General features: G+C 37.6%; 1 protein-coding gene across 2 annotated transcripts in view; it reads left to right on the forward strand.

Moving 5' to 3' along the window:
• The window catches only part of NALCN (sodium leak channel, non-selective), a 320,738-nt gene that overhangs the window by 46,623 nt on the left and 261,438 nt on the right, over window positions 1-12,677 (forward strand). For both annotated transcript variants that reach the window (XM_045567531.1, XM_045567532.1), the window contains exon 7: window positions 10,454-10,608. In XM_045567531.1, the coding sequence (XP_045423487.1) occupies window positions 10,454-10,608 (155 nt within the window). The remainder of the gene's footprint in view (window positions 1-10,453; window positions 10,609-12,677) is intronic.

The raw sequence follows: 12,677 nt of genomic DNA on the forward strand, positions 1-12,677 counted from the left end.
TGAAATGAAGCTTATTTCTTGTAAAGCACATAGAAGAAAACCTTAGCTCTGTCTTCAGAAGCATGACTAGTAAAGCTTGAGATTCTTCTCTGACAATGAATGGTGACCTAAGGCAGTTATGAAAAGAGTAATGAGATTTGACTAAGCAAAGCAGTTCATTTCCTAAAGAAAGTTGAGAAGAGCAATGGCCTGTAGCAGAAACAGGTGTTGCAAAATACTGAATGTGATGGCAGAATCTCCCTGAAGCTGAGAGAGGAATGTGTAAAAATGAGCTGGCAGGTGAAATAGAAAAGATGAAGACTCACCTGACACTTTATTATCATTCCTGGGAAAGGACAGAAATGTATTCATAGCTTAGTATCAGATAATGAAATCTTATTCCCAAAAGTGAGATAATTTTTAAAAAAGCTTTAAGCTAAGTAAATGTAACTATTAAATATATAAATGTTTGCTATAGACAGAACAGGATTTAAATAAGAATTCAGGTAAATATTTGTGATGGCTGGACCATTAGCTTTGAGACCCAGAGGTAGGGTGACCACACATCACAGATGCCCAGGACAGTTCTAGTTTATCTCTGTTGCTTCAGAGTAACTGCTAATAGCTTCTTTTTCTATCTTAAGTAGTCTCAGCTTGTAAGGGGCAGAAAAGCAAGGTTTAAGCCCATTTCTCCCTGACACTGATTTCTCTGCTTTCAGTTATAACTTGTTTTTGTGTAAGATGATCTTCAATACGTGTGTGTCTAAAATATTTAAATAAGATGTTTAGTTTCCCTTTGGTTACAAGGAGCACCTACTTAGAAGATGAGTCCTAAATGGGGCGGATGAGTAAGTGAATGTGATTGCTTATTTTAAGACTAAATTCTAAAATGATGTGCTGGGACTTCTGAACATCCTATGTTAATGTGGAATAAGGATCCCTGCCTATACAATCCCTCCCAAATAGTGTTGACTGTAGTTGCCTCCACAGAATTAATTTTTAGTATCATTTTGATATCTCAGGTTCTACCTGACCAGCTTGCTTTTCCCCATGAAAGAAGCCATAATAACATGCAATGACGGCAGTATCACCAGAAAGTTTTGAAAATTAATTTCTAGGGTGAAATCTCTTTGGTAGAGAAAATCCTCTGAACAAATTTGTAAAAATTCTGATTCCAAGCCACATTCATGGATTCATATTTATAGGCAGGGCTGAGATTCTCAGAATTGACCAGGTTAGAAATCAATAACTAAAAACCTTAGTTTTCCATTAAAACTCCAAAAGATATGTTATAGAGTAGAACACAAAGTTACATGGCCTTTTAAAAAGGTTGACCTTGAATCTTCAAAGAAATGTTACACTTGTGGCTAGCTACTTATGGCTCTGCATGGGGGTAACTTCCTTTTCCTCTTCCCTCTTCCCATTCCCTAGAAATGTCCAAGGAGCACCAGAGGTAATTAGAGCTTCTTGTCTTTCTTGCAAAAAAACAGGTCTGCCCATGTATTCTAGGAACTGCAGAGCAACAATCTCTATTTTATTCATTTAGTGACTCTTACATGTTTTTTTATTTCCAGCAATTAAGTTGGAAAAGTGTACTTTGTGGTTGGGGGTATCTGAGGCCAAGAGCTTTGGCACTTTTGAAATCCTTCCCTGACTCTCACTTTTGATGTTCTTGACATTGTGGAGCCCTTGGCATGTTTGGCCATCCCAAGAGGATGGAAGCCTATTGGAGTGGAAAAAATTGCTTCTCTCCAGCCATACAATTCAGCCAAACCACATCTGACAAATATAAATGTATTTTAAATATATTTTAAGCTCCTAATATGTAGGAGGAGATTTAAATTCATAATTGCCAATTCATAACACAATCTCATGGATTAGGTATTATGACTCTCACACGGCGAAGGAGGTAATAGCTCCTTGCAGCACATTAATTGATTGGCTGAATCACCAACTGAAGTCCTATATACTTGGCCCCAAATTCTAGTGGCCTCTTTCCAACATGCCAACTGACTCTCTTTACATGTTACTTCTCACCCTGGATCTTCTCGTTCCTAAAGTAAAAGCAGAAGAGTTGTTCCTTGAGGAGCTCCTGGCCCAGCTTTGAAATGTCAAAGATATTTGACAAAGATATTGGACGTCCTTATAACCTCAAAACAGTTTCACAGGGCCAGGCACATGTAATCCCAGCACTTTGAGAAGCTGAGGCAGGAGGACTGCTTTAGGTCAGGAGTTCAAGTCCAGCCTGGGAAATATAGCAAGACCCTTTTTCTACAAAAAGTGAAAAAATTAGCCGTACCTGGTGGCACTCACCTGTAGTCCCAGCTATTTAGGAGGCTGAGTCAGGAGGATCACTTGAGCCCAGGAATTTTGAGATTACAGTGAGCTATGATTGTGCCACTGCACTCTAGCCTGGGCGAAGGAGTGAGACCCTGTCTCTAACAATAAATAAATAAACAAACAATTTCACATTTCCAGTTTGGAAATGATCAGTGCATTGGTACTTTATTTTTCTGACACTAATTTGAATATGTTCATATACCTCTTATGGCCTGATCCTGACCCAGTGGCTGTCTCCCAGCTCCTGTCCTAAGCACTGCCCCTTATTCACATTGACAAAGTAGCGAGTGATATACTTAAGGGAATAAACTTGAGAAAAATACATAATTTAAAAAAGCTATTGAAATATAACAAGGTAAAATGGCAATTTAAAATAAAATCATGTATTGCCATTTAAATGTCATAGTCTTGACATCTGAAATATATATTTAACTTTACCATTTTTATACGTGCTGTCTACAGTGCTTTACAATTTTGCTTATCAAGCCGTTCAGAAAAATCATATTAAAATATTCAGTATAACAATAAAGAAAACTGTTTGCTAGAAAATGTGCCAGATGAACTTGTTTATAAAAGGAGATGTGATGTCAATATTACTTCCTACCTCAGACTATTTATCTTGTTTTGCAGTCCCACTAAAAATTCAGTCAGAGTTATTAAGAGTTTTAAAAAATCAATAAATAATTTATCTCTGCAAATACGACCCTTGCTTGATGGGGTGTTAGTTTTCTAAAGCATCCAGCATTAGAATCAGCCAGGCCAATTCATGGGAGTTCATAATTAATCCTGACAAGAGGAGGCTAAATGGGAGTGAAAACAATGCCGGGTGATTCTCTGAATTGAACCTGAAAGGTGGGTTACAGCCACACCAGCTTCTCTGTAAGCACATGCAATGACAACGAAAACCTCTAAGTTTAAGTTTGGGGGCAGCTTTTAGCAAGATGATGAGCCTATTTTTATGTCTGCCACTAAGAGCAAGACAAGCTCCACCTAAGGTATCTAAGGCCATATTCACTCTTCTCTCCAGTGTAAATGATTGTGTGTGTGTGTGTGTGTGTGTGTGTATGTGTGTGTAATTCTCTCCATTGGTTTTTTAGAGTTGTGTTCTTCTATTTATAATTTCTTTCTAGAACATATAATATAAATAAAATGGAAACCCTACTGAAGTAATAAATAACAAAATGCTCTTAAGTGGTACCATGTTATCTGTCGCCTATGGATTCATTGGGCTGTGTACTTTTTTCTCTACATCACTGACAATTTCTCACAGATGCCAACTTCAGGAATACATTGTAGCTTGGCTCCTGTGAATGTCTTTGGCAACAAAGGAGTCATATTTGGCTATTGAGAAGACAGCATTGCCCTGCTTATCTTCAGTTCTGCCAGGAAAAAAGTAATGGCAATGTGAACAAAATTGCTATGTACACATTCCCATCTAGGAAGCAAATTTAGTAATAACTTCTTTTCTAAGTTAATGTCTTTTTACCCTCTTTGGCCTCTCTTACATGCTAGGAACAGGTTATGATCAGCTCGTGGTACATCAGTCACTGTGTGTATTCAGGGAAAGCACAGATCCTTGTCTTCTCTTCCCCAATCTGTAAATCTCTGACAGTATAGTTTAAAAATTGTTTTAAATGGTAATAACTGCTTGTTAACAACCACTGAGAAAACACTGAACAGCTACTCCTAGCAGTGACGGGGTAAAAGGTTTTTCTCTGTGTCTCTCTCTGTCTCTCCTCTTCACTCTTGCCATCTCTCTCTTTCACATACACACACAGGCTTCGACATTTAACTTCCCAGAGAGCTATGTTGTATATTCCATCCTTAGAAGTATTTGCTGTTGATGCTTTAATAATAGTCACTCGAAGCAACACCCGTATAGGAAGGTTTGCCCAATACCCACCGCCTGCCACCCATAGTCATACCTGGTGTTTCTACCTTGTGCTTCAGTAGCACCATGCAAATAGCCGTAGCTCTCAAAGCATTCACCATGCTCTCTCGTGGTCTTTCCTATTCTCTCTCTGACACTGAGCAGTAGAGTCCCTGTCTTAGAAATATCTTCTTACTCATCGCCATTCCTAGCATGTTGTGTGGCATGGAATAAGCCTGTCAAAAATAACTATTTTGAATGAATGAGCAGACATTCAAATGAAATAACGTGGCCCCAACACTAAGAATATGGGAAAAACAATTTCTGAAGAGAGGGTAAATAATCATAAGCATAGTTATGTTCATAAGTGACGGTAATTACAAAAGACCAACACTAAGTGCGTTGCAACAAGCCGTGACAGTAATTTGGTATCTGTGGAGAAAGACGTTGTTGTGAGTAATGAAGAGAAGAATTTGACCATAAAGTCTTGAGCTCTTGCTTTTGGCATCCGTGAGTCTTGCGGATAGATGAGGAGGCATATGCTGACTTATGGGGCTCATGGTTTCACTCTAATTAGACCCCTTTTCTTTTATATGAAAGCATGATGGGGTCCTTCTGAGAATTGTTTTTTAAATAGCTGGGAGGCTTTTTATTTTATAGATGAATAAACTGAGGCTCAAATGGCTAAAGTGAATCGCCCAATGTAATTAAGTTGATTACTGAACTGAGGTGACAATTTTTGTGTCCAATATACAGTTCAATTCTTTGTGTCATTAGGATAATTAACCTAAAACCACAGAACCTTAAAGTCCTGATATATTGTATGTGGCTACTATAAACAATTTTAGCAACAAGCTCAGAACACATTTTCTTAGATCTCAACTCCAACATAATGTTATTTGTAAATAGGATATTTTGTTAAGAATTAAAAAAAAAAAAACCCACAAACATATGCCAGGAGGATAATTAAAGCCTTTTGAGAAACAATTAACTGCTCCCAGGGATTCCAGCACTCATTTTCAAACATGGAAACGACTAAAGCCAGAATTTTAAAATATTGAAAACCAGTGCCAATTTGTAGATATCACACTAAAAAAATGCATAAAACAACAGGATCCACTTATTAAAGAGTTTCTGTAGTTAGTTTACAAATAAATAATTCACCATAGACTTAAATAATGGTGGAACGACACCATAGACTTAAATATTCAGTTTATTCAGAAAATAATTATTAAGCATCTACTATATGTTAGCTAGGCTTCTCCAGATAATCGAAACCAATAGAATGTGAGATATATACATATATATATATACACACACACTATTGAATTAGCTCAAAAGATATATATCCATAGATATAGATACAGATATAAAGAGATTTATTTTAAGGAATTGGCTCATGTAAGTGCATGGGCTGTTAAGACCAAAATCTTCAGGGCAGGCTGGCAATTCCAGCAGGTGTTGGTGTTGCAGGCCAAAGGCAGTCTGGAGGCAGAATTCCTTCCTCTTTGGGAGACCTCAGTCTTTTCTCTTAATAAGATGAGGCTCACTCACATTACAGAGGGTAATATGCTTTACTCAAAATCTGTTGATTTAAATGTTAATCACATCTAAAAGTTACCTTCACAGCAACATCTAGACTCGTGTTTGACCAAATAGCTGGGCTCCGTAGTTTAGCCAAGCTGATATGTAAGTTTAACCATCACAGAGTATGTGTCAGGAACTTCATGGAACTGGAGGTTACACTAGGGAATAGTCAAGTTTGGAAGACATCCAGTAAACAGATGGCCGCACACACATGAATTGCACTGGGCCCAGGTAATAGAAATGAAGAGTGATGGTACTTTTAGAAGCTATAGCAGGGAAACCTGACCCACCAGAGAGCTTGGGGTAGTACACCTGAGAAAGTGACACTCAGGCTGGGGCCTGAAGGCTAAAAGAAATGTGGTTAACCAAAGATAAGAGGAGACTCAGAAGCAGGCAGGAGGAAACCAGGAACTGGGGGAAGGCCAACATGGTTGGACCCTAGGACAGGTGGGAAACTGAGGTACAGAAGGGTGTTTGGAATGTGGGATGGCCCAGGTCCTTCAGGATTTGCAGATCATGTTACAGATTTGCCACTGTTAAGGTAGTACAGTGATTATGAAAAATCTCTCTATATGCTTTGTGCCAAATGTATCAGAATGGCTAAGAGTGGCATGCAGGGTGTCTGTTAGGAGGCTGGATAATAGTGTATGTACAGGTGGAGATGGGTTTGAATTAGCTCTAAAGATATTTTGGAGGATATTTAGGAGAACACAGTGATTAGTTATGAGGGCTGAGGGAGGAGGGGTATCAAGGGTGATTCCAAGATTTCAAGCTTGCTCAACTGTTCAAGCTTGTTATGATAGGGAATGCTGGTTTGGGATTCCAAGTTTAGCATGGGGCATGTTGAATTTGATGTACTTTTGGTGTAGCCAGGTGGAGAAATCTAATAGGCAAATGGACATGTAGCTCTGAGACCCTAGAAAGATATCGAGGATGAGAGAGAATTGAGAAACTGTGAAAGTAGATGAGATTGCATAGGGAGAGGTATTGTGAAAAAAGAGAAAGACCAAGGCCCAAGCTCAGAGAAACTCAGTACTATATGTTAGTTACGGAAGGAGGAGATGGAAAAGTAGAATGGCCTGATAAATACAGACAAAACCAGTATCTTCAAAGCCAGCAGAGTTGCATCTTTCTTGCATAGTTACATCTCTCTCTCTCTCATCACATCCAGAAGAGGTTTTCCACTTTTAAAGACTCAGGTGATTAGTTTGGGCCCACCTAGATACTCTAGGATAATCTCCCAAATTTAAAGTTCTTACCCTTAATCATATTTGTAACTATAATTCCCATTTGTCGTGTAATGTTATATATTCACACGCCCCAAAGATTAGAATGTAGACATCTTTAGGGGACTATTGTTCTGCCTACTGCAAAAACTAGTATGGAGAGCACTGCTGAGAGGCCACAGAAGATAGAACTAAAAATTTTTCAATTGGATACAGCACGTGGAAATAAACAAGAGCAATTTAGGTGGTTTGGAGATCATAGAAATGTACTGATAAATTAAATTAGAGAGATTACAAGTAGATACGTTTTTCAAGAAATCTGTGAGTAAAAAGTGCTGGTCTTGAAACTGACTTAGACATGAGCGTATATTTATTATGACAGAAGGAATTAACATCTATATCCAGGATTTGCCTGGTGGAGAAAGAATTCCACCCACCCCACCCCTTAATTCCAGAGAGCCTCTTGTTCTATCCAGAGTATCTGAGGAAAAAATGAAGAAGGAAATAATTAACATTAACAAATCAAAATAAAATCTGGAAGATTCTTGTTAACTGAGAAAATGAAACTAAGATAAATAACAAATATATGTTCTGAAACTCTTGACATTCATTTCATTTTTAAAACATGATAGATACCATGTGGTTTTAGATACATGTGTTCCAGAGCAATTAATCATCTAATAAAAGTGTCTCTAATAAGCACTTGCCAATAGCTTGATGTTGGTAAAAATGACGTGTTTCACATCTGCTGTTTCTGAAGCCAAAAGACTTTGAAATAATATCTGTGCTAGTGAGGGTTGTACTTAAATGAGAATCGGTGCTAATATGAAAAAAAAAAAGCAAATGGAATCAAAAAGGAAAAAATACTCTAATATTTATGAATTAATGAAAACATGTCATAATTATTAACAATTGTTGAGTGATAAACTTATTTCTGGTGCTATTCTAAATGTTGTACATTAGCTCATTTAATCGCTACAATGCCTCTACAAAGTAGGTGCAATTATTATCCTCATTTTAGAAATGAGGCAACTAAGGAAGTGCACACCAGAGCTAGAGTTTTAGTCTAGGCAGTCTGTAAATTTCAAACTATCAATAATGATAGGTAACACCCAGCAGTTATTGTGTACCAAGTACCCGTTTCATGTACTTTACAGATGTAAACCATTACATTTTGACCCCAGCCCTATGAGGTAGGCATTTTCACACCATCTTACAGAAGAGGAAACTGAGGCACAGATAGATTAAGTCACACATGTAATAAGTGCTTGAGTCAGAATTCACACCCAGGCAAACTGGCTCCAGTGTCCAATTTCCTCTCCAAATACCTGAAAGATGATGATTTTGAAACTTTCTCATGTAGACAGAATATTTTCTCAGACGTTGCTGCTATTGATTTTTTTAAAAGTATTTGAAAGTAAAAACTATATATATTGCTTTCGATAGGCCAGTAAACTTTTCCCTCTCTGAACTTCACTTTACCTTCCTTGAGTGCACATGAAGAACTAGGTAATCTACAAAGTATCTTTTAGCTGCACCTGCACAGTGCTGTGAACAAAATGCTTTCAATATCATGTGCCAAAATTTCTTCTCTTCTTTTGACAATTCTTTATTGTCATGTTTTTATGTGCTGGGATATATGCTATATTTTATTATTGTAATGATTAATAATCATTTATCATAAGCATTATAGAATACAGTACTTGCAACATGTTAGGTGCTATGCTAACTGCATTACTTGGTTTATTTTACTTAATCCTCACATAAGCTTTGCTTTTAGTTATTACTTTCCCTGTTTTACAGATGAGCAAACAGTTTAAAGATGCCTAGACCTTATTCAAATCACATAGCTGGTAAATGGCAGAGCTGGGATCAAACCCAGAAAGCCTCATTCTAAAACTCAGAGTCCTAATCTTGCCATTTTACTCTTATGTTGTATGTACCAAATCTGAAACATATAGTCAGATTAGACTTAAGCAAAGAAGGATCATGTGACCTACATATAAGAATGTGAAATGAGGAGAAATGAAGGGACATGTCTGTCTAAAATCAAACCTTTCTGACCTACCCAAGTGGTAATTTCCACAATTAGAGCCTTTCTCTCCTTTCTCTTGGGTTTTGCATATGGGGTCCCAAGGACCAGCTTAAAATACAACAAGAGGGAGCAATGACTTAACCACGTATTCCCTGAGAAGTGTGGACAGATTAGCTCCCTCATGGCTAACAAAGGGCAGAGCACTGAAGGAACAGCATAGGGCGTCTGAATTGTGGTGAGGATTCTGGAGCTGTTTATGGCTGAGAACTGGGCAAGGCCTCCCAGGCACGGTTGTGTGTATACACGCATATGTGTGTGTTTGTATAAAACTGTGTATATGCGTCCATGTGTGGCAGCCTCAAATAGCTAAGAGATTGCACAAAATTAGGCATCAGATTCTAGAGAAAGCACATTACATAAGGGGAAGGAAGCAGCCAATTGAATATAAGAAGCTATTAAAGAAAACAAAAAGTCACCCAACAAGTCTGCCTCAACTTGGCCATAAACTAAGAGGACTGAGGCAGTCTTAGGGTTGTTCCCCATTGAAGAAATTCCTGGAGAAATTGGTGTAGTGGGAAATGACCATAACAAAATCAGCTGCTTAGAAGGCTTGTGAAATCATCTAGCCTAAACTTCGGCCTCCACACAATCCCTGAGAGTTACCTCAGATAGTAGCTATTCGAGGCCCATGTTTAAGGTCAACACAGAAGGAGAGTGTACAGTCACCATTCCAGTGATTACCTGTACTCACTATCCAGAAAGCCATTACTTATCTGAATCCTTCTACATCTACTTAATCTCCAGTCTGTCTTTAAGAAAGATAAAAAAAAAAAAAAAAGGGTTGTGTTACCCGCCACCTAAAAGACCCTAGTATTCTTGGAGCCATCACTAAATCACCTCATAATCTCTCACTTGCCTATGGGACACCTTTAGTTCCTTCAGTTGCTCCTTATTTGTCTGGTTTTCTTTCTAGACTGCACATCTTCCAACACAGCAGAAGGCCGAGTATCATTTGTGGGACTCAGGGTACTTGTACCACACAGAAAATGACCTTCATTGCTCAACATTGCTTAAAAGTGGAGAAGTAAAATTTGTGCCCACAGTGGGACAAGGATTTTGTGAATAACAAGGAATCCCTAGAGAAGTTAACATCCCTTCCAAATCTATAGGAAAATTCCTTCCTTCACGTATTTGAGTCAGTCTTTAATGACAAAAGCAGTAATGATTGTGGGAATGAATCAGGTATCATTTGAGAATGTTTTCTATGTCCTTAAGGTTGTGAATACCATTCATGAATCCTGAATCTTAAATCTGTGTTCACATGCGGTAGTCATTCGTGAAGAGTAATTACATTATTCATTTTAATTGAATTTATGATTGTTGACATTGTCTAACACTTTCACGTGTTGTTCACAGGAATGTAACCTGGAATAGTTTAGCTATCCCAGATACACACTGCTCACCAGAGCTAGAAGAAGGCTACCAGTGCCCACCTGGGTTTAAATGCATGGACCTCGAAGATCTGGGACTTAGCAGGCAAGAGCTGGGCTACAGTGGCTTTAATGAGATAGGTCTGTCTTACTGGTAAAACACATTTTCAGTTTCTATTTTATGATGTTTATGATGGAAAGAATAATTGCATAATTTATTTTTCATGTTATGACTGGCTATAGTATGGAAGAAACACAAATGCAAATTTTAATTCTATTCTTATATTCTACTCTACAATCTGTAGCATACTGACTGTATGTATGTGCAGCGGTGTTTGTATAAAGATCTCTTATTTTAGACTTTTAGTGCTTAATTATATCATTTTAAAATATGTGCTTGTTGAATGAGGTTCAAGGTTGTTGACTCAAAGCTAAACAATACTTGGTTTCCTTTCACATGTAATTATACCCTACTAGACAAGGTAAGTCTTAAAAATTGTAATAGTAGATACTAATGAGTACCTCAGAGCTGAAAAGTGCTCCTGGAACAGAAGACAACTAATGAAATAGATAATATATGTGCATCAGCTATGTAATAGATGTATGAGAAATGCTTGTGCATGAATATGATGAACTCAAATGTGTACATTTCTTCTTGGCTTGTCCTATTAAGTCCTGAAATGTGCCATTACACGCATAATTAAAGAACTTAGCAGCTGCCATTTAGTTGATATAATTGTGTTTCTTATAATTCCATGCATGTTGCACATATTTCATTATTAAAGCAAAAAAATGGGCTTCTAAATGAACATCTTATGCTTTGAGAAGTGTTATCAGAGTCATTTAAAAAAACTAATTTTTTCCTTAAAGTTTCACGGCCCGGGTGCATTTAAGAGTATTCTGGATCCCTTTACTCGGGTTAAGAGAAAAACCTTTCAATATGCAACAGGATGGTGGTTGTGCTTTTTTTTTGGAAACCAAATCTACTTCCTGGTCTTTGATGTGGTTTCACATCACAGTGGGCACCTGTGTGAGGAGGGATTCTGTGGCCAGGGATGAATGCTGGTGCCTGTCAGTCCTGGATGGCAACTGCTGCAACCAGCCAGTAATCTTCCCACATCAGAAAAAGTAGCAGCTAAACCCTGTTCCCACCCTAGCCTTCTGTCCATAGCAGCTCCAGGATGGTACAATGAACTCTGGCCTACTTATTTGAATTTCAGAAAGAATACATGAAGGTCTTGTGTTGATTGAGGAATACTTTCCTGATTTATGAACAAAACCACAAAGTTGCAGCTTTTAGACAGAACATAGTACTGAACGTAGACTGAAAAGCACCAATACTGGCATTTTTTAAAAGGTCAATTTTGCAAGTAACATCTTAAATTTTTATTCTTGTATTTCTTATGGATTTCCAGCATTGTAGTTGGATGACATTCTTCCATCTCTTTTTACTAATAATATCGTTTCCTATTTCACAAAAATCGAGAAGCCAACCTGTGTAAAGCATTTCAAGTTGCTGTACTCTCTTAAACTTATCTGGCTGTGTAATCAATCTTAAATCCTTCCCTCTGTCTCAAAAGTACACAAGCCTGTTATGAATTATACCAATGACTTTCAGGCATGAGGAGGAAATCACTGATGTGGTATGGGAGATAAGGAATGTATATTTGGGAGGCTGCGTGAAAGGACCTCCAGCAATCCTACCAGCTGGGTATGACCAGAATGCATGGCTTATCTGTGCGTGCGGCTCTTTCTTTTAGGGGCTAACTGGGTGTATCCATGTATACTATGAAAAATGGCCACCATTCAAGGGCTAGGCTGTCCTTGCACTCTCTCTCTCTTTCTTTCTCTCTTTCTCTCTCACACACATACACTCTCCAATCTTTTAAAATTATATAGCAAAACTAATCACATCCTGACCATTTTTAATGCCGTAATTGTGCCTAAATACAAAATGCTCAATTATATTCCAATTGATTCATTTTTCTTCACTCTGATAATAATTTTAACTACTATAGGGTAAAATCTCTCTTTGAGAGAGAAAGTCTTTTTCTTTAATTTTTTTCATTGATATATTATAAATGTACAAATTTTCAGGGTACATGTGATAATTACAGAAGCAAAAACAAATATCATATGATCATCTCAATAGACACAGAAAACACATTTGACAAAATTAAGCAGTCTTTCATGATAAAAAACCCTCAACC

The sequence above is a fragment of the Lemur catta genome, chromosome 13, assembly GCF_020740605.2.
Source record: "Lemur catta isolate mLemCat1 chromosome 13, mLemCat1.pri, whole genome shotgun sequence".
In the NCBI taxonomy this organism is placed as follows: domain Eukaryota; kingdom Metazoa; phylum Chordata; class Mammalia; order Primates; family Lemuridae; genus Lemur; species Lemur catta.